Raw genomic sequence first — 20,676 nt, 5'->3', positions numbered from 1 at the left:
TAGTTAAAGCATATCAATACCAAAAAAATCAATAAAATGGAAAGGAAGACAAGAAAGGAAAAAGGCAGACGAAATAACCATAAAACTACCAGAAAACAGCAAAATGGCAATACTAAATCCTTCCCTATCAATAATTACATTAAATGTAAGTAGATTAAATTTCCCAACCAGAAGATGTAAAGTGGCTGGATAGATTAAAAAAACAAGACTCTGTAAGAAACTCACTTCAGATTTATGGACACACATAGGCTGAAAGTGAAGGGATGGGAAAAGATTCTATGCAAATGATAATTCAAAGAGAACAAAGGTGACTATACTTAGGTCAGACAAAATAGACTTTAAGTCAGGATAGCCACAAGAGACAAGGACATTATATAATGATAAAAGGAGTAATCCACCAGGAAGAGAGAACAATTATATATGCACCTGACATTTCATGGGAATACAAAGATACTACAAAAACATAGTAAAGACTGTTTACCAAAATCTAATAGCCCCTAAATATATAAAGCAATATGGGCAGAACTGAATGGAGCAGATAACAATATACAGTAAAACCTTGGATTGCAGTTAACTTGTTCAGTGAGTGTCCCACAAGATGAGCAAACATTTCTAATAAATTTCAACTTGATAACCGAGTGATGTCTTGCAATACAAGTAGTACGTAACGCCACATGTGACGTGATCACCACTGAGCCAAAGGTTGTTCTCTCTGTCTCTCTCATTTGCTGAGAGATTGTGGGAGATTGTCTCCCATGCTCAGATGCTTGGTCTCAAGCCATGGTGTTTGGCAGAAATCAATGATTTTTCAGAACATTGGAAGGTGCCCACAACCAGCATTAGTGTATTTTTTTTTGTCCCTTCAAAGCACCTATAGACATTCCTTTGCTTTTCCATACAAGAGTAAGCTTAGGAATGCTTGGCTTCATTGTAGGTCAGGCTGCCTGCAGTTATTGACCCTTTCCTATGCTGCCTTATTGCCACTTACATTAAATACAGTATATGACAAGTTTATTAATACTGTACTGTAGTCAATATCCATTAGTGGTAGTGAAAGTCATACTACACAATAACCCTGCTCTCTCTTGTCTCCCTCACACCAGCCAAGAAGGTTTTCAAAGGTAAGTGCAGGTTAATCTGTTTATTTTTCCTTACATTTTATATTTTCTTTATCATTTTGTATTATATTACAGAATTGTAATCATTTTTATATGAATATTTTGGGGTTGTGGAATGAATCATCTCAGTTTCCATTATTTCTTATGGGGAAATTTGCTTTGATATACAAGTGCTTTGGATTACAAGCATGCTTCCAGAATGAATTTTGCTTGCAAACCAAGGTTTTACTGTACTAATAATAGGGGACTTCAATATCTCACTTTCTTTTTTTTTTAATGTTTATTTTTGAGAGAGACAGAGAGAGAGAGAGAGAGAGAGAGAGAGAGTGTGTGTGTGTGTGTGTGTGTGTGTGAACAAGGGAGGGCCAGGGAGAGAGGGAGACACAGAATCTGAAGCAGGCTCCAGGCTCTGAGCTGTCAGCACAGAGCCCAATGTGGGGCTCGAACTCACGAATTGTGAGGTCACGGCCTGAGCCCAAGTCGGACGTTTAACCAACTGAGCCACCCAGGCGCCCCATTATATTCCACTTTCAATAATGGGTAGGACATCCAGGTAGAGTATCAATAAAGAAACAGAGGACTTAATATAGACCAAATGGACCTAATAGACATATCAGAGCATTGAACCTAACGGGGGGCAGAATATACATTCTTCTCAAGTGCACCATACACAAAAATCAACTCAAAATGAATTAAAGACTTAAATCTAATACCTGAAACTGTACACCTCCTAGAAAAAGCTTCACGACATTGAAATGATTTCATGGATATGCTATCAAAAGCACAAACAACAAAAATAAAAATTAGTGGGACTACATCAAGCTAAAAAGCTTCTGTACAGCAAACAATCAACAGAATGAAAAGTCAGGTTTCAGAGTGGGAGAGATTATTTGCAAACCTGATACCTGTTAAGGAGTTCATCTCCAAAATATATAAGGAACTCCTACAACTCAGTAGCAAAGTTAATATCCCAATTATAAAATGGGCTAAGGACTTGGATAGACATACTTCAAAGAAGACATACAGATGGCCAACGAATGTATGAAAAAATGTTCAACATTATAATTATCAGGGAAACGTAAATCAGAACTACAGTGAGATATCCCCTCACAGCTGTTGGGATGGCTATTATCAAAAAAACAGTATTAGGATTTGTTGAAATTAGCCGCCTTGCACACTGTTGGTGGGAATGCAAAACAGTGTGACCACTATAAAAAACAATATCGAGATTCCTCAAAACAACTAAAAAGGAACTATCCTACAATCCAGCAATCCCATTTATAGCACTTATTTAAACAATTGAAATAAGGATCACAAAGAGACACTAGCATTCCCATGTTCATTGTAGCCAAGTTTACCATAGCCAAGATGTAGAAACAATGTTGAACAGATAAAATCTGCATGTATGTACCACAGAATACTATTCAATCTTAAAAAATAAGGAAGTCCTGCAATATGTGAAAACATAGATGAACCTTGAGGACATTATGCCAAATAAAATAGGGAAATCACAGAAAGATACTGCATAATTCCACTTATATGAGGTATCTAAGCCAAATGCATAGAATCAAAAAAGTAGAATGGTGATTGTCACAGGCTGGGGAATGGGGATTTATTAATAAAGTTTCAGTTAAGCAGGGTGAATAAGTTCTGGAAATCTGTACATTATATCTATAGTCAACAATAATGTAAAGTACTTAAAATTTTATTAAAAAGGTAGATTTCATGTGTTGTTACCACAATAAAAAAATGAGTAATTTAGGAATGTATGATATGCGTACAGAAGAGATTTGAAACTACAAATATATTTGTGCAAATTTGTTTTCACTAAATTTGAAAATCTAAAGGAAAATATGGAAGGTTCTGTATGGAATTAATGTAATCATAATACCCCAACTTGATAAAGATGGCATTTTTTAAAGGCAGAGATAATCTCACTTATTCTGAATGTAGACACAAGCAAAAAGATATATCAAAAATAGAATCTTGTATATTGGAGGAAAATACCATGCTCAAAAAGAATTTATGCCACGAAAGCAGACACATAGATCAACGGAACAGAATAGAAAATACAGAAGTAGACCCACAAATGTCTGGCCAACTAATCTTCGACAAAACAGGAAGGAATATCCAGTGGAAAAAAGACCGTCTCTACAGCAAATGGTGTGGGAAAACTGGCCAGCGACATGCAGAAGAATGAACCTGGACAGCACTTCCTTAACACCATACACAAAAATAAATTCAAAATAGATGAAAGATCTAAATGTAAAACAGGAAACCATCAAAGTCTTAGAGGAGAAAATAGGCAGCAACCTCTTTGACCTTGGCCACAGCAACTTCTTACTCAACACATCTGGAGGCAAGGGAAACAAAAGCAAAAATGCACTATTGGGACCTCATCAAGATAAAAAGCTTCTGCACAGTGAAGGAAACAGTCATCAAAATAAAAAGGCAACCAATGGAGTGGGAGAAGACATTTGCAAATGACATATTAGATAAAGGGTTAGTATCTAAAATCTATAAAGAACTTACCAAACTCAACACCCAAAAAACAAATAATCCAGTGAAGAAATGGACAGAAGACATGAATAGACACTTTTCCAAAGAAGACATCCAGATGGCTAACAGACACATGAAAAGATGCTCAACATCATTCACCATCAGGGAAATACAAATCAAAACTACAATGAGATACCACCTCACAGCTGTCAGAATGGCTAAAATTAACAGCTCAGGAAACAACAGACATTGGCAAGGATGCAGAGAAAGGGGAACCCTTTTGCATACTTGCTGGGAATGCAAACTGGTGCAGCCACTCCAGAAAATAGTATAGAGGTTTCTCAAAAAGTTAAAAATAGAACTACCCTGCGACCCAGCAATTACACTACTAGGAAGTTATAGAAAGGATACAAAAATGCTGAGGGGCACATGGCGCTGCCGTGCCTATAGCAGTGCTATCAACTAGCCAAATTATGGAAAGAGCCCAAATGTGCATTGACTGATGAATGGATAAAGAAGATGTGGGGTGTGTGTATGTGTGTGTGTGTGTATGTATAATGGAATATTATGTATTATTATATAATTTGATGATCAAAAAACATGAAATCTTGCCATTTACAACAATGTGGATGGAGCTAGAATGTATTATGCTAGGCAAAATAAGTAAGAGAAGCACAAATATGATTTCATTCATATGTGGAATTCAAGAAACAAAACATGAGTATAGGGAAAGGGAAGGAAAAATAAGATAAAAACAGAAAAGGGGACAAACCATGAAAGACTCTTAAATACAGAGAACTCAGGGTGGCTGGAGGGGATGAGGGGAGGGATGGGCTAAATGGGTGATGGGCATTAAGGGAGGTCACTTGTTGGGATGAGCACTCGGTATTATACGTAAGTGATGAATCACTGAATTCTCTTGAAACAAATACTGCACTATATGTTAACTGACTTGAATTTAAATTTAAAAAGAATTTATGCTAGAAACATAAGCATGAGTTTCACTTTTTAATAAATGCATCATCATAATCCATGACACAAAAGCTTAAAGGAGAAAAAAATGAACCTAAGAGTACCTACCAAAAATTTTGTTAAAATTCACCAACTATTCCTATTTTTAAAATTTTCATGGGAGGGGTGCCTGGGTGGCTCAGTCAGTTGGGTGTCTGGCTCTTGATCTCAGTTCAGGTCATGATCTCACAGACTGTGAGCCCCGCATTGGGCTCCAGCGCTAAGCTTGGAGCCTGCTTAGGATTCTCTCTATGCTCCTCCCTCTCTGCCTTTCACTCTCTCTCTTTCCCTCTCTCTCCAAATAAATAAATGAAATTAGTTTAAAAAAACTTCATGGAATACAAAGATATTACATAAACATAGTAAAGACTGTTTACCAAAATCTAATAGCAAATAGCTTTTTTAATATCAAATCTATTGTCAAATTGGTTTCCATAAAACACCCAGTGCTTATCCCAAAAGGTGCCCTCCTCAATACCCATCACCCACCTTCCCCTCCCTCCCACCCCCCATCAACCCTCAGTTTGTTCTCAGTTTTTAAGAGTCTCTTATGCTTTGGCTCTCTCCCTCTCTAACCTCTTTTTTTTTTTTTTTTCCCTCCGCTCCCCCATGGTCTTCTGCTAAGTTTCTCAGGATCCACATAAGAGTGAAAACATATGGTATCTGTCGTTCTCTGTATGACTTATTTCACTTAGCGTAACACTCTCCAGTTCCATCCACGTTGCTACAAAAGGCCATATTTAATTCTTTCTCATTGCCACGTAGTATTCCATTGTGTATATAAACCACAATTTCTTTATTCATTCGTCAGTTGATGAACATTTAGGCTCTTTCCATAATCTGGCTGCTGTTGAAAGTGCTGCTATAAACATTGGGGTACAAGTGCCCCTATGCATCAGCACTCCTGTATCCCTTGGGTAAATTCCTAGCAGTGCTATTGCTGGGTCATAGGGTAGGTCTATTTTTAATTGCAAATAGCATTTTAATCATTGAAATAGGGAAGGTATTTCCACTTAAAATCTATTTTCTTTGCCTTTTTGTCCTAGTCCGTTTGAATTACTTCCAGTATATTCTCCCCAGTGTGAGACTTTGTCCTGGAAGTTTAATTTTAAAAACTCGTAGTCCTTAGACTTCTCTGGTATGTCCCCACCTTACAGTTGACCTCTTGCATTCTCCCCAAAATTGAGGTGTCAGAAACCCTTTCCAGTTTCAGGTGCTTTTTCTGCAAATTGGCTCACTCTGCTTCCCAGAATATCTGTTTGGTAGTTAGGGTATTTCCTTTTGTGGGGCCCAGTAGACATCTCATTACTCTTCTCTGCTTTCTCTCTGACAGATCCTAATACCACTTGGGTCTTAACAGCTGTCAATAGTTTGTCCTCATCTACCCATACTTGGGGGTTTGTCGATGCCTTATCACCTTTTGTTGCTGTTGTTTGTAGGTTTTGATTTTACCATCCTAGTGCTTTGGCATTTTTTATGTGGTGATTTGAGGAGACTGTGAAAAACTGAAGTGCTGCTGCCACTTTGTGCAAATCTCCCTTCTTTTGTCATATGTAAATTTGTTTCCTAATCATTAAAAAATAGAATGTTACATCCTATGGTAAATAATTTTTTCCATGGACTGTGATACGGAGCCTTGCTCAAAAAGTTGTCTTTTTTTTTAAACCTAGAAAACTTGAATTCAAGTCCCAGTTTGGTTATTTGCAAATTGTTGTTTTTGTCATTTAATCTGAGCATCAGCTTCTTTTTTGTAGTGTGGAAATAACAGTATCTGAGTTTTGTTGATTATTCAACAGCATTTCTAGAAAATGCTTTGCAAAGTAAAAAGTGCAATCAATGCAAATACAAAATATCATTACTTCTTCAGTTTGCCTTAACTGAGAACTTTCCTAGGGTTTCCCCTTTCCCATGCATGTTTTTTTCCAAAAAGTTTTTTTTTTAAATTGCAGGAGAGTATAGCAAAATTCTTAATATGTAATCAAGAATATATGACCCATTATAGAAGCCCAGTGAATTAGCCAGACGTGAAATCCTTTGCAGAAATGATAGTATCTTTCTTCAAATACCATGATGCTGCTTTATTTGAATCACATCAAATACAGTAAGCATTAAAATGCCCAAGATCCCACCAAAGCATTTCCTTTGAAGAGCTCATGGACCCATCTCCAAAACAAAACGAGTTATTTGTTTGTTTGTTTGTTTGTTTGTTTCTTATAGAGCGCAAGCAGGGAAGAGGACGGAGGGAGGGAGGGAGAGAGAGAGAGAGAGAGACAAAGAGAGAGAGAACCTCGAGCAGGCTGCACGCTCAGTGGAGAGCCCAATGAGAGGCTGGATCCCACAACCCTGGGATCAAGGCCAAAGCCGAAATCAAGAGTCAGACACTCAACTGACTGAGCTACCCAGGCACCCCCAAAATGAATTTTTAAAGCATAATACTATTACACATACATTTATGTACATAAAACCTTATGTTTTCTACCTAAAAATAGACCATACTGATAATAATTGTTCCCAATAGGGAGGACTGGGAAGATCAGAAGTAGTGATGAACAGGGATTTAGCCCTATATTTAATGTTTTAAACTTTAAAAAATAGCTTTAGGGGCACGTGGGTGGCTCAGTAATTTAAGCGTCCAACTTCGGCTCAGGTCATGATCTCTTGGTTCATGGGTTCGAGCTCCACTTCGGGCTCTGTGCTGACAGCTCAGAGCTTGGAGCTTGCTTGCTTCAGATTCTTTGTCTCCCTCTCTCTCTGCCCCCTCCCCTGCTCATGCTCTGTCTGTCTCTCTCGCTCTCAAATAAACATTTAAAAAAATTTTTAAATAGCTTTACTGATGTATAATTAATATACTATAAAATTCACCCATTTAAAGCTTATTTACAGATTGTGCAGCCATCATCATAATCTCATTTTAGAACATTTTTATCACCCTAGAAAGAAACCTGTGCTCAGTAGCAGTCACTCCTCATTCTCTTCCATCAGCTTCTTCCTTTCTTTATGGATTTGCCTATTCTAGATGTAAATATAGATGAAATCATGTAATATGTGACCTTCTGTGACTGGCTTTTTTCATTTAGCACAATGTTTTTCAAGGTTCTCCTGTACTATATAGTATGTATCACTATTACTTTCCTTTTTATTACTAAGTAATGGTCCATTGTATGGTGATAGCACATTTTATTTACCACCAAGCTCTAGGCAGAACCACATTGCCTGATGCTAACACAGTTCCTCACTTTCCTCTTTGAAGATTCTTATCCTGCCCACTCTACCAGTTCCCTCTTCTTCCTGACAAGTTTTTTTTTCATGAAATATTTAAGAAAATAAGTATTACACAGAAGAAGACACTTTAAACTAGTTAAATTTAGGTGAATCTTTGTAAAGCATAAGCTGGGTCCTCATTTCAGAGGTATATCCTGAATAGGAATTTCTGGGGTTTATAACTTATAGACATTGAGGGGATGTGGGATAAGAAGGATTTACCCTACAATGGCCTAATTTGCTAATATGAGATGTAACAAAGGAAAACAATGGTAACCTGAACAAATATTTATTGCATATTTTGTTCTGAACAGTAGTCTAAAAGTTTTCCATACTAGCAATCCTCATGGTAACCCTGCAAGGTATGTACGATGTATTCAATTTATGGTTGAAAAAATCCTGACGTTCATAGGGTAAAAATGTTATCCAAACTCAAAGCTAAGAAAGATGAGTAGAGATTCAAACCCACATTTCTATGACTTCAAAGTCCCAAGTGCTTTGGCCAACCTCTCTAATTAGACCTAGAGTTGGACAGTGGTATGGGAAGTGCTATCTCTGTATATGAAGTTTAGATTCATTTTAGTGAATTCAAGGGGCAGTAGGCTTGGGGCAGAAGATCCAAAGCCCCAACAGACTATCCCTAAACCTGTAATGTCATATCTGGGAAAAAACATTGATTTTTTTTTTTTTCATTGAGAGATGTCTTCTGAGGCTACCTCTGCAAGGCCATATAGGAGAGGGGCAGGTTCCCATAAATCTCCTCTGCCTCATCCACTGCTAACAATGAATTCTAGCTGTGGAGTCACTGTTTCTCTGAACCAAGTGAGATCCAAGGAGCCAAAGTTTGAATTAACTCAAGCAAGCAACAGGCTTGCCTGAAGCAGGATACTGGGAGGTGCTTCTCACTTGGTCTAAGTTTCCAGAACTAGCCTGTCAGTTGTTACTGAGAGAAGAATTCTGCCAATAAGAGTGGTGGAAAAGAGAAAGGAATAATGTGAAGACAGCACAGGTAAAGAATAGGACCCAGAAGAAAATCCTGGATGGATTTTGTTGGCAGTATTACTTATAGTGGCTAAAAACAACAACCCTAGGTACAAAATTCATGTCTGTCTATTAAAAATGGTTGAGGGGTACCTGGGTGGCTCAGTCAGTTAAGTGTCCAACTTTGGCTCAGGTCATGATTTCACAGTTCATGGGCTTGAGCCCCATGTTGGGCTCTGTATTGACTGCTCAGAGCCTGGAGCCTGTTTCAGATTCTGTGTCTCCCTCTCGCTCTGTCCCTCCCCTGCTCACGCTCTGTCTCTCTCTGTCTCAAAAATAAATAAATGTAAAAAAAAATTTTAAACGATTGTGTTAACTATAGAATATCGTTAGCAATATACCATGGAATACTGTGCAGTCATGACAAAGAGTGGTTTAGAAATGCACAGAATGACTTGGTGAGCCTGCCACTATGCAGATAAAAGCAAGATTCAAAGGAATGTAGATAACATGAGGTCATTTTAAAAAGATTACCCCTAAAACATTTATATCTAATTATATGACTATGGAAAAGAATGTGGAAAGTTGTACACCAGGTTAGCAGTGATTTCTAAGAATAAAGTGGGGAGAACTTCAGTCAGTCAAGGGGGTGAAAAGAGAATATGGTAAGTGAAATAAATTAAGAGAGCATCTTATTAAAGGGAGGGAGTCCAAAATAAAAGGAGCATATAGGATATGGTTTCATTTTGTAAAAGTATTTGGTCTAAGCTTTCTGAAAATAGCAGGGATTACAGTTCAGAAATCAGGGGATAATGGATGCTTGACATCAATGCTTCAAGACTTCACAGAGGCTACCCCTCCGGGGTGGGGGTTGGGGGTACCTTCAGACATTCTCATGCCTCAGTCTTTTACCTGCACCCTTTTATACAAAGCCCAAGTCCCCAACTTCCAACTTTTCTCTCACAAAATCCTTCCTTCTCAATGATCAACATTACAATGAATTCTATAAGAATGTAACTTTGCCTGCATTGAAGACCACTCATTTATAAGTTTAGTCAAGCTGTATAATCAGTCTTGTCTCAACCACTCTAATGAAGAACAGGCCTTGAGTTTGACCTTTAAAATAAAACCTCACTAAAAGGTTCTCCTACAAAGGCAAATTTTGCATCCCCCTCTGATTAAACAAAAACTGATAATTTGAAATGTCTATAATTACAGTTATGTCATAGGTTTCAAAGATACAGGATCTATTTCAGAGGTAAGATCAAGGTCAAACTGTTTAGCTTCTCTCCCCAGCAGTCTCTGGAATAGAATGATTTTTTCATAACAGGACATAAGGTGGTAGATTGTGCATATTTATGGGGAAAAGTAATGGAAGATTCATTTTCCCATTACAGAGTAATCACCTAGAGCCATAAGACATATATAATGAAGGGATTGATAAAGAAGCTCAGGGGTGCCTGGATGGCTCAGTCGGTTAAGCGTCCAACTTTGGCCTAGGTCATGATCTTGCCGTTCCTGAGTTCGAGCCCTGTGTCAGGCTCTGTGCGGGCAGCTCAGAGCCTGGAGCCTGTTTCAGATTCTGTGCCTCCCTCTCTCTCTCTTCCCCTCACCCACTCACACTCTGTCTCTCTCTCAAAAATAAGTAAACATTAAAATTTTTTTTTAAGTTTAAAAATTTTGATAGCTGTATGTCTAGAAGCAGGGTGAAAACTTATTTTAAAGTTGTTAAGCATTTTCATTGGTGGAGGAAGATTGCTTTTTTTAAATTTCACTTTATGAAAACATTTTAGTGAGACTTTTGATCAATACCCCACCCTAAATGACAAAATTCTACTCAGGAATGTAGTTTCAGCCCACAGCTAATAACATCATACACAGTGATAAAAATCTGAACGCTTTTCCTCTAAGATCAGGAACAAGACAAGGATACCGACTCTAACCACTTTTATTCAACATAGTATTGGAAATCCTAGCCAGAGAAATTGGGCAAGAAAAATAAAAGGCATCCAGAGAGGAAGAAGTAAAGCCTCACTACTTGCAGATGACATATAAAGACTCCACTAGGGTGCCTGGCTGGCTCAGTCAGTAAAGCATGAGACTCTTGATCTCAGGGTTGTGAGTTCAAGCCCCATGTTGGCTGTAAAGTTTAAACATTATTAATAATAAGTAATAAAGACTCCAACAGAAAATTTAGAACTAGTAAGTGAATTCAGTCAAGTTGCAGGATGCAAAATCAATATACAAAATCAGTTGTGTTTCTATACACTAATAATGAACTATCAGAAAAATTAAGAGCCCCATTTACAATTGCCTCAAAAAGAATATAATACCTAGGAATAAATTAACCAAGGAGGTGAAAGACCTGTAATTGAAAACTGTAAGACGCTGATGGAAGACATTGAGGAAGACACAAAGAAATGGAAAGATACTTCATGCTTATGGGTTGGAAGAATTCATATTGTTTATTTTTTTAATGTTTATTTTTGAGAGAAGCAGAACAGGCAGAGAGAGAGGGAGACACAGAATCTGAAGCAGGCTCCAGGCTCCGAGCTGTCAGCACAGAGCCCGACGCGGGACTGAACCCACGAACCGCGAGATCATGACCTGAGCCAAAGTTGGATGCTTAACTGACTGAGCCACCCAGGCACCCCAAGAATTAATATTGTTAAAATGCCCATACTATCCAAAGAAATCTACAGATTCAGTTCAGTTCCTACAAAAATTTCACAGTATTTTTATGTAGAAATAGAATAAATACCCTAAAATTTGTGTGGAACCACAAAAGTAACCAAAACAATCTTAAGAAAGAAGAAAAAGTTGGAAGCATCACACTTTCTGATTTCAAACTATATTACAAAAGCTTAGTAATCAAAACAGTATGGCATTGGCATAAAAACAGACACATAGGTCAATGGAACAGAATAGAAAGCCCAGATAAACTCACACATATAGGCAATTAATTTAGGACAGTAAAGCCACAAATAGGCAATGGGGAAAGGACAGTCTCTTAAATGATGTTGGGACAACTGTACAGCCACATGCAAAAGAATGAAGCTGGACCACTATCATACCCATACACAAAAATTAACTTAAAATTGATGAAAGATTTGAACATAAGACCTGAAACCATACAACTAGAAGAAAACATAGGCAATAAGCTTCTTGACATTGGTCTTGGTAGTGCTTTTTTGGATCTGACACCAAAAGCAAAGGCAACAAAAGCAAAAATAAACAACTGAAACTACATCAAACTGAAAGTTTCCATAGCAAAGGAAATCATCAACAGAATGAAATCATCAACTACTGAATGGGAGAAAATACTTGCAAATCATGTATTTAATAAGGAGTTAATATCCAAAACATGTAAAGAACTCATATGACTAAAAAGCAGTAAAACAACCCAATCAAAAAATGGGAAGAGGATCTGAATAGACATTTTTCCAAAGAAGACCTACCAGGGCACATCTGGGTGACTTAGTTGGTTAAGCGTCTGACTCTTGATTTTGCTCAGGTCATGATCTCCATGTTTGTGGAATTGGGGCTCTGTGCTGACTGTGTGGTGCCTGCTTTGAATTCTCTCTCCCATTCTCTCTGCCCCTCCCCTGCTCGTGTGCATGCAGGTGCACGTGCACACACACTCTCTCTATATATGTATGTATATTTGTATATGTATTTATATATATTTATTTATATATATATGTTTATATATATAAAAACATAGGAGCACCTGGGTGGGTCAGTCGGTTAAGCATCCGGCTTTGGCTCAGGTCATGGTCTCCTGGCTCTTGATTTAGAGCCCTGCTTCCAGCTCTGTGCTGACAGCTTGGAGCCTGGGGTCTGCTTTGGATTCTGTGTCTGTCTCCTTTTCTCTGCCACTCTCCCGCTCATGTTCTTTCTCCCTCTTTCAAAAGTGAATAAACGTTAAAATTTTTTTAAAGGCCATACAGATGGCCAACAGGTTCATGAAAAGGAGCTCAGTATCACTCATCATCAGGGAAATGCAAATCAAAGCTACACTGAGATATCAACCTACACCTGTTAGAATGGTTATTATCAAAAATGCATGAACTAACAAGTGTTGGTGAGGATGTGGACAAAAGGGACCCCTTGTGCGCTATTGGTGGGAATGTAAATTGGTGCATCCACTATGGAAAACACTATGGCGTTTTCTCAAAAAAGTTAAAAATAGAACTACTATATGATTTAGTAATTCCACTATTGGCTATCCAAAGGAAACAAAACACTAACTTGAAAAGATACCTGTACCTTCATGTTCACTGCAGCATTATTGACAATAGCCAAGACATGGAAGCTACCTAAGTGTTATCAGTGGATGAATGGATAAAGAAAATATGAAAATATATATGTATGTTTATCTACTATATATAAAGGAGTATTTTATATATAGGTGTGTGTGTATATATATATATATATATATATATATATATTCATTCAACAAGAAAAAGAAATTTGCCATGTGTAACAACATGGATGGACCTTGACAGAATTTGAAATAAGTCCATAGAGAAAGACCAATATCATATATTCTCAAATACATGTGGAATCTAAAAACAAACAAAAGCAGAAATACCTCATAGATACAAAGAACAAATGAAAAGTTTCCAGAGGCAGGGGATGAAGGGATTGGTGAAATGGGTGAAGGCAGTCAAGAGATACAGACTTTTCAATCATAGAATAAATAAGTCCTGGGGATATAATATACAGTATGACGACTAATACTGTGTTATATATTTGAAAGTTGCTAAGAAAGTAGAACTTACAGGTTCTCATAAGAAAAAAAATTATGTGTGGTGATGTATGTTAGCTTATCGTGATAATCATTTCGAAATATATCCAAATACAAATTACTGTGTTGTACACCTGAAACTAATGTTATGTCAATTATATATCAATAAAAATAAAAAATAAGCTTAAGAAATGAAGTTTGAACATATAAAAAAGCTAAATTTTTGTCAAACTAATTTCATGCTTTGTCTCTGTTGTGTGTTCATGTGAGGTTATGATGACGTGATCTAGGTTTTCAGTTGTCATTAAAAAAAAATTTTTTCCCCTTCTCACTGGACGCCAGAGAATGTGGTGGAATCTGATTCCAAGTAATGAGGATATTATCACAAGCACTCCTACAGGAACCATAAAGGATATTAGGTCAGGTCAAAAAGGGGAGAGATGGCCTATCCAGGTCACCAGTTGGGCATGACCCCTGGACTCTTAGAAACATTAATACATATCTGCAGCATCCAAATGTTTTTCTTTTCCATATTATAATTTCTCTTTGTTCCCCTCAACCACAAATGTAGATAAAAATGTAGAGCCTGGATGGAGCTGTGCTTTGAGGAACTAAGGGAAGGGCCTGGGTCTCCGCTCGCCTAAGGCAGCACAGAAAGGACAATAGTTGACCAGGAAAGATGGGCAAAATATAGAAGCGGGTCACCATCAGAAGTTTTAGGAAAGCAGCTGTCTGTTGACTACTGACACAGATTATTGGATAGTGTTACAAGTATTCGTCAGAATCCCTCAGATGGGGAGGGGAGTCAGGTGAAAAGGTGTGCTTTCTAGAGTACACACAATGTGGAATTGTCACCTGAGCTTTACAAGAAACTCGGACCCTTGGAACACGGAGATTTCATAGCCCAAGTTACATCTGCTTTCTCCTGCCCACATTAAAACTGGTCACCTGCCCTACCATAGACTATCATAATCTGGTTCAAACTTCATTTGCTGGAATTTGAGATTTTATAAACTTTTGATTACTTGACAATTTATAAATGTTTAGCAGTCGATATTGCGTCTAGATTTCACTTGTGTTAAGGAGTAGCAAGAGACCTTCTGCCCAGGGAATGAATCTGGCCCTATATTTTATGGTTAGCACCATTTAATTATTCACTGGATAAACATTTATTAAGCATCTACAATCAACACTAAATAAGATGACCATTCCATGATGTCAGGATGTAATAGGAGAAAAGACATTTTCATCAATAATGATTACACAATTTTGGAATTCATAATAGAGGTCAATTAGGGGCATATACCTATTGAGTGTCTTCCCCATCACTTTTTACCACAGGAAAAAGCTCATGAAGAAATGGAAAATGGAGACTGAGTCATACCTGAGGAAAGATACAGGTTCTACTACTTAACCAGATCTAGAGCAAATTTTCTTTGCTTCCTCATGAACAAGATGGAGGTTTCATAGGGAAGTTGGGAGGATTAAGTTGAGACAATGAATGCAAAGTATTTAATACAGTTCCTAGCACAGAATGAATAGCATTAATATTACACTGCTTTGTGCTGTCTTCACCAAGTAATATCTACCACCTCTAAGCTCCATTACCTGTAATTGGAGAGATTGCTTCAGATGTCAGTCAACAAGTTATTAGTTTCAATAAATTTTAAAAATAGACAAAATTTTAGTTTTGTACATATACTTAGCACTGTGGTAGGAGCCTGTATACTATTATAAAATTAGTATAAATAGAGTTTGCTAAGTCTACATAATGTTCATCAGACATGAGATATTTGGAGATCTGAAATTCATCCCATGAAGATTAGTACAGAGGAAATGCTATGAAAGCTTCTCTAAAAGAAAAAGAAATGAAACCTTTTCGATAAAGAGTGAGGATGGCTATAGGAAGGTCTTGGAAATACCAGGAAGTAATAAATTGTATATACATATGTCATATTAAACATCTGCCAGATTTGATAAGGTACATGACTTCAACACTTGCCCCTTGACAATCAGGGTCTTCTGGTTTACCAGGTATAGTACATCCCACAGAGTCCCAGAACAAAGTAGACTCAATAACTATGCCAAGTGGAATCTGAAGAGATGTATAATCTGAATAAAGTTTTATTTATTTTTGGATTTAAACACTCCTCATTTTCTGAATGCACATTTATAGGGCAAATTGCTCACATTAAAAACTGTCCTCATAATATGTAGTGGTATTGCAATGAAAAAACAAGTGAAAATAATAAATGCAGGTACATGTGGTAATGTATGTCAAACAGCTTACATGAAAGATGACGTGTCCTAAAAAAGTTCCTGGTGAATGGAAAAAAATGGCCCAAGGCAGACAACGATGTCTATAGATGCATATGAAGAGTTCAAATGAAACGTGGAAAAGTAAGAAGTAGTAAAACATTTACTATATTAAATAAATAAAACCTCAGTTACTAAAATGAATAATAAAAGCAGATGAATCCCTGCTCCTACATTAGTATATTTTTATGGACTGAATAATTCTAGTTAGAGCCACTGGAGCTATCAATTCCCACTTCACCTGTACATCCCTGAGCCTTTCATTCCCACTCAGTGCTTGAGATGTTTGATATATTTGACTTCTTCCTCCCTCTTATGGCTCTGATTCTTCCTCTTCCTCTTCCTCCTCTTCCTCTTTCTCTTCCTCTTCCTCTTCCTCTTCCTCTTCCTCTTTCTCTTTCTCTTCTGATGGAGGCTCTTCAGCTGCCTCTTCTGCAGCAGGTATTTCAGGCTCTGGGGCCTTTACCACAGCCTTTTCTGGACCCTTTTCTGTGGGTTCTGGATGAGCTTCTTTTGTACATTTACAAAGGATGATGACACAAACAATTATCAATACTGTGCCCAAAAGTATCAGGAGTAATATGAGCAAATAGTCTGAGAAATTTTCTTTATCTTTGTGAACAGTGGTAGTGTTTTGAGTTTCACCTGGGTGTGGTGCACTAGGAGAGCCACTGTCCACACTACCCCCATTTCCTGCAGTTTTGCAGTCAGGGGGTGCATAGCCAGCCTCACAATGGCAGTGCTTTAAATTGTTGCAAACTCCTCTCCCATTACACATTTCTTTCGGTTCACAGTCGTAGTTGAGCACAGCATGATCAGTGCAGGAGCGATTCATACAGATTTTCTCTGGGGCACAAAGAGTGCCAATGTGCACATATCCATTATCAGGGATATCAGTAATGTCATAGACATCCATGCTCCAGCAGAAATCATCTTTATGAGGGACCTGAATCATTGTTTGATTAGGTTTAATTTCTGGTACATGTTTAATATTTGTACATATGATTTTCCCACAATATATGTTTTCATCCTCACATTTAATGTATTCTGACCTAGGTGATGTGGGAAAGCCACAGTTTCCAAATCGGTCTCCTTTGGTGTTCATGGAAATGTAACAGTCTTCTGGGGCAGACCTTGCAGGGTACCCAAAAACATGTAGACATTGAATATCCGGGGTCCTGCACACACCCTGAACACAATAGTGAACTCTTTCACAAGTTGTACCATCTTGCTTGTATGTGTCGTGGGGGCATATTGCAGTCGTACCATCACAATATTCAGGAAGGTCACACTCTCCAAGAGCAGGACGACATATGAATCCCTTTTCTGCAAATCCACATGTTTCATTACAGCAGGGTCCAGGACTACACTTTGCATTTTCCTTCAGCCTACATGTTTGGTCACAGCACCGGTTATTACCACAGTCAGGTCCACAGTCACACTCCTCATTGTCCTCCAACACACCATTTCCACACTCTGCATTCCTACGCAGGCGATGTTGGGGCCGAGGCTTGTTAAATAGGCAGCCCCCTTTGTGTTCCCGGAGGAACTGGTAGAAGTAATCAGAGCTGCAGTTGCTGAAGCCACCTTCTTTGGTGATATTTTCACGCATGAGGCACAAGCGTTTATCTCTACAAGCGCAGGCCGAGTGGTCGTGCCGAATACCCAAGTTGTGCCCAAGCTCATGGGCCATGAGCGCTGCAAACAGGAGGACGTCTTCATGATGGAAGGACTCAACGGCTGCCGCAAAGCCACTTGAACAGGCACCACTGAGAAATGCCTGTCCCACGTCTCCTTCAGGACGATGCCCGACGATCATGTGGGCAACATCGTGCTTCACACGACGGGAGAGCTTCTCCTGTCTCCAGCTGTTGAAATTCCCGAGTGTAACTTGCAAGTCCGCCGCGACTTCTATGAGGTCCCCCTCGGTCCAAATCTCCATTCCAGCCAGCACCACCTCTGTGTTTATCCCCCTGGTGAAGCTGTTGGCCAGAGCGGTGATGTCCATGACCCTCTGGACTGTCTCACTGACGTCACTGCCCCACATTTGGAACCGCTGGTTGTTGACCACGACAAACATCTCCACGTACTTGGTGTGTGACCAAAAGGAGGACGGTGCCCGTGGACTGTGAGGCTTCCTGCTCCCCTGCTGCCGGCTGGCAGGCGCCACTTGGCTGCCTTTGGAAGTGACCCCACAGGAGACTCGAGCTTGGTGTGCCATCGTGTACAACACATGTTCAGAGCGTTTCGAAGTGTCCTTGGGCTTAATGCCATAGGGTTTCCCCTCCTTAATCAGGATGCCCCTGAGGCCTGAACAGGTGTTGAGAGAAACAAAAGAACCCGGGACTCCTTCTATGTAGCCTTCATAGTGACAGTCATGTGAGATGAAAGGCATTTCTTGCCCCAGGACGCCACCGTGGTAGCTGAAGACTGGAAAGTTCTTCACAAAACAGTCTCTCTTCGCCTTCAGGTGAATCATCCATTTCTGGCCCTGCATTAAGAGCATATAGGATGCCTTTTCCACTGGGTCTTCCCTTCCCTTGACTGTCAGGCTCTTGGGGATGACTGTTTCATAAGAAGAGTAATATACAGATCCCAGGTCACAGTACAAGGTTGGCAGGAAAATCAGCGCCAACACTAGCATGATCCCCAACCTGACACACGGAGGTCCCGGCACCACTAGTGCCCACCTCGAGCCCTTAATTTGGGGAGCCCGAGTCAGAAGCGCTCTGCCAGCCTCATGTGTAACCACTTGGTATTTCTGTAGAGAAGACAAGGAGGAGGCAGAGTGTCTCACAGAGGCTGCCACTGGCATGGCCATTGTGAATCGGTTGATGGTGTGCGGCCTGTGTCCATTAGCAGCAGCCCTCCCTGACATGCCGACCCTCACATGGGAGTCTGGCATTATGGAGTCAAGGCATTAGCTCCAGATCTATGCTGGCGGTAGGAAGGGTGGCTGGCTGCTGCCTACTTCTGAGAGGCACAGCCTCTGGCTGAGTCCTTTCCAGTCTCTCTGATCTCTCTGTAATCCTTCAGATAGTGTCCTTTCTCTGTGACTTCCTTCCACAGCATCAGCTTCGGTGCTCTGTGGCTACGGTCCTTTTGACACCGTGGAGTGATGTAATCACGAAGGGCTGTGAGCTCTAAAACGCAAGACCACCCCTTGGGAGTGGAAACAAAACCTGCATGCCTCCTTCAACTGTGCCACACGGAACGCCCCGCCCCCGCCCCTCCTGTTGTCCGTTGCTTGACTAACTCCAAGTGTTCCAGACCAGGGGGCTTAGACATCTTTGGTGGGCACCCTCTGTTGCTCACTTCCCCTCTTCTAAACTCTTGCTCTGTAACACATGGACATCATAACTCAGAGTGTCCTTTATCCCTCAGTGAGGCATTATAGTGACATGCACATCTCCCAGGCCAGTCTGTTCGCTGAGGCAAATGGGGTGGTGGGCCTGTGCCGCAGGACAGACCCAAGTGGGCTGGCGACCCATGGGGCGCGAGTCAATACGCCTATGTTTTAACATCTTCAAAGCTCGGTTCCTCAAGTTCTGTTTATGACACTGTCCAAAAGTGTGTATGGGAGACGCCAACAGAGCAGCCTCCTCTTATGTGCGAGTATGAGTATCATGGGCATGTCAGTGGGTGAGTCCAGGCCCACACCCTTCTCAGGATGGCCCTGACATATGGCATGATGCTAAGGTTATGCCCGCTGTGAACTAGGTATCCTAAAAGTCTCCCCTGTGTTAGAATGTGGCCTCTACATGTCCAGTGACCACTTCTGTTTGTTCACCTTTATACCGTCAGGTCTAGAAGAGTGCTTGTCCAAGAGTAGATGAACAAGAATTATTTACTGAGTGAATCAATGACTCCCAGGTATGGGTGCTGTGATTGATGTCTCATCTGTTGCATGTATTCGTTTGTACTTGCTGAACACCTGCCCTGAATGGCTGAAAGTGTCTTCAGGAAAACTCACAACCATGCTGACTAATGGCACATTTGTGATCTCAATGTGTACGTCTTCCTACATTTCACCAGTCAGGTCACCCTAATTTCTTCTTGCCTCACATTTCACTGAGAAAATGGAAGCAATCGAAAGGGAACTTCCACATGTAGAAACCAGGTGAGCCCACCTGTACCTAGATTTTCCTCCTACTGTAGTGGATAAATTGTCCATGCTCCACTCTGAGGCCTATCCCTCTGTTTGTATCTAGAGTCACCTTCGCATTCTGTTTCTCATGGGCTTCACTTTTCCAGTGGTCCCTTCTCTCTTTTACACCTTAAACATCTGTTTGCCCATTGTATCCTATCTCATTATGTGCTGAAATATCTCACTTTTATGAAACCATCCTTCTCAGTTCATATCACTGCCCAGTCACATCCAGGTTCTCTTCTCTGTTTCACAAGGAAACTTTTTTGAAAGGGTGTGTAAACATTCTGTTCCAACTTGCATCACTAGTTTTCTTTTCTGAAATGTTTTCCTTTGAATTACAGCACAAACACTACACGTGCATGAAACATGAATGTATTTTACTGCGAGTTACTAAAAAGAGAACAGCTGAGCCAGATACAAAAGGACAACTATGTAATGATTACATTTATATGAGGTTCCTCAAAGAGTCAAGTTCAAGAGACAGAAAGTAGAATAGAGGTGACCGGGAGCTGGGGAAAAGAGTAATGGGGGAGTTCTTGTTTAATGGGTGCAGAGCTGCAGCTTGGGATGATGAAAAGTTCTGTAAATGG

General features: G+C 39.7%; 1 protein-coding gene across 1 annotated transcript; it reads right to left on the bottom strand.

Moving 5' to 3' along the window:
- Positions 1–12,711: 12,711 nt before the first annotated feature.
- Positions 12,712–18,792, bottom strand: LOC124518156 (disintegrin and metalloproteinase domain-containing protein 1a-like; the record flags this gene model as incomplete). The annotated part of the gene is given in 3 exon segments (XM_047087961.1): positions 12,712–12,772; positions 16,257–18,765; positions 18,768–18,792. Coding segments are annotated over 3 exon segments (2,595 nt in total), but the record flags the coding sequence as incomplete, so codon positions are not given.
- Positions 18,793–20,676: the final 1,884 nt, after the last annotated feature.

The sequence above is a fragment of the Lynx rufus genome, unplaced genomic scaffold (assembly GCF_022079265.1).
Source record: "Lynx rufus isolate CCGP_SWC_20201006 ecotype Redwood Valley unplaced genomic scaffold, mLynRuf1.p SCAF_24, whole genome shotgun sequence".
Taxonomy (NCBI): Eukaryota; Metazoa; Chordata; class Mammalia; order Carnivora; family Felidae; genus Lynx; species Lynx rufus.
The sequence above is the reverse complement of the archived record's forward strand: the minus strand, read 5'-3'. Positions and strand labels throughout refer to the sequence as shown.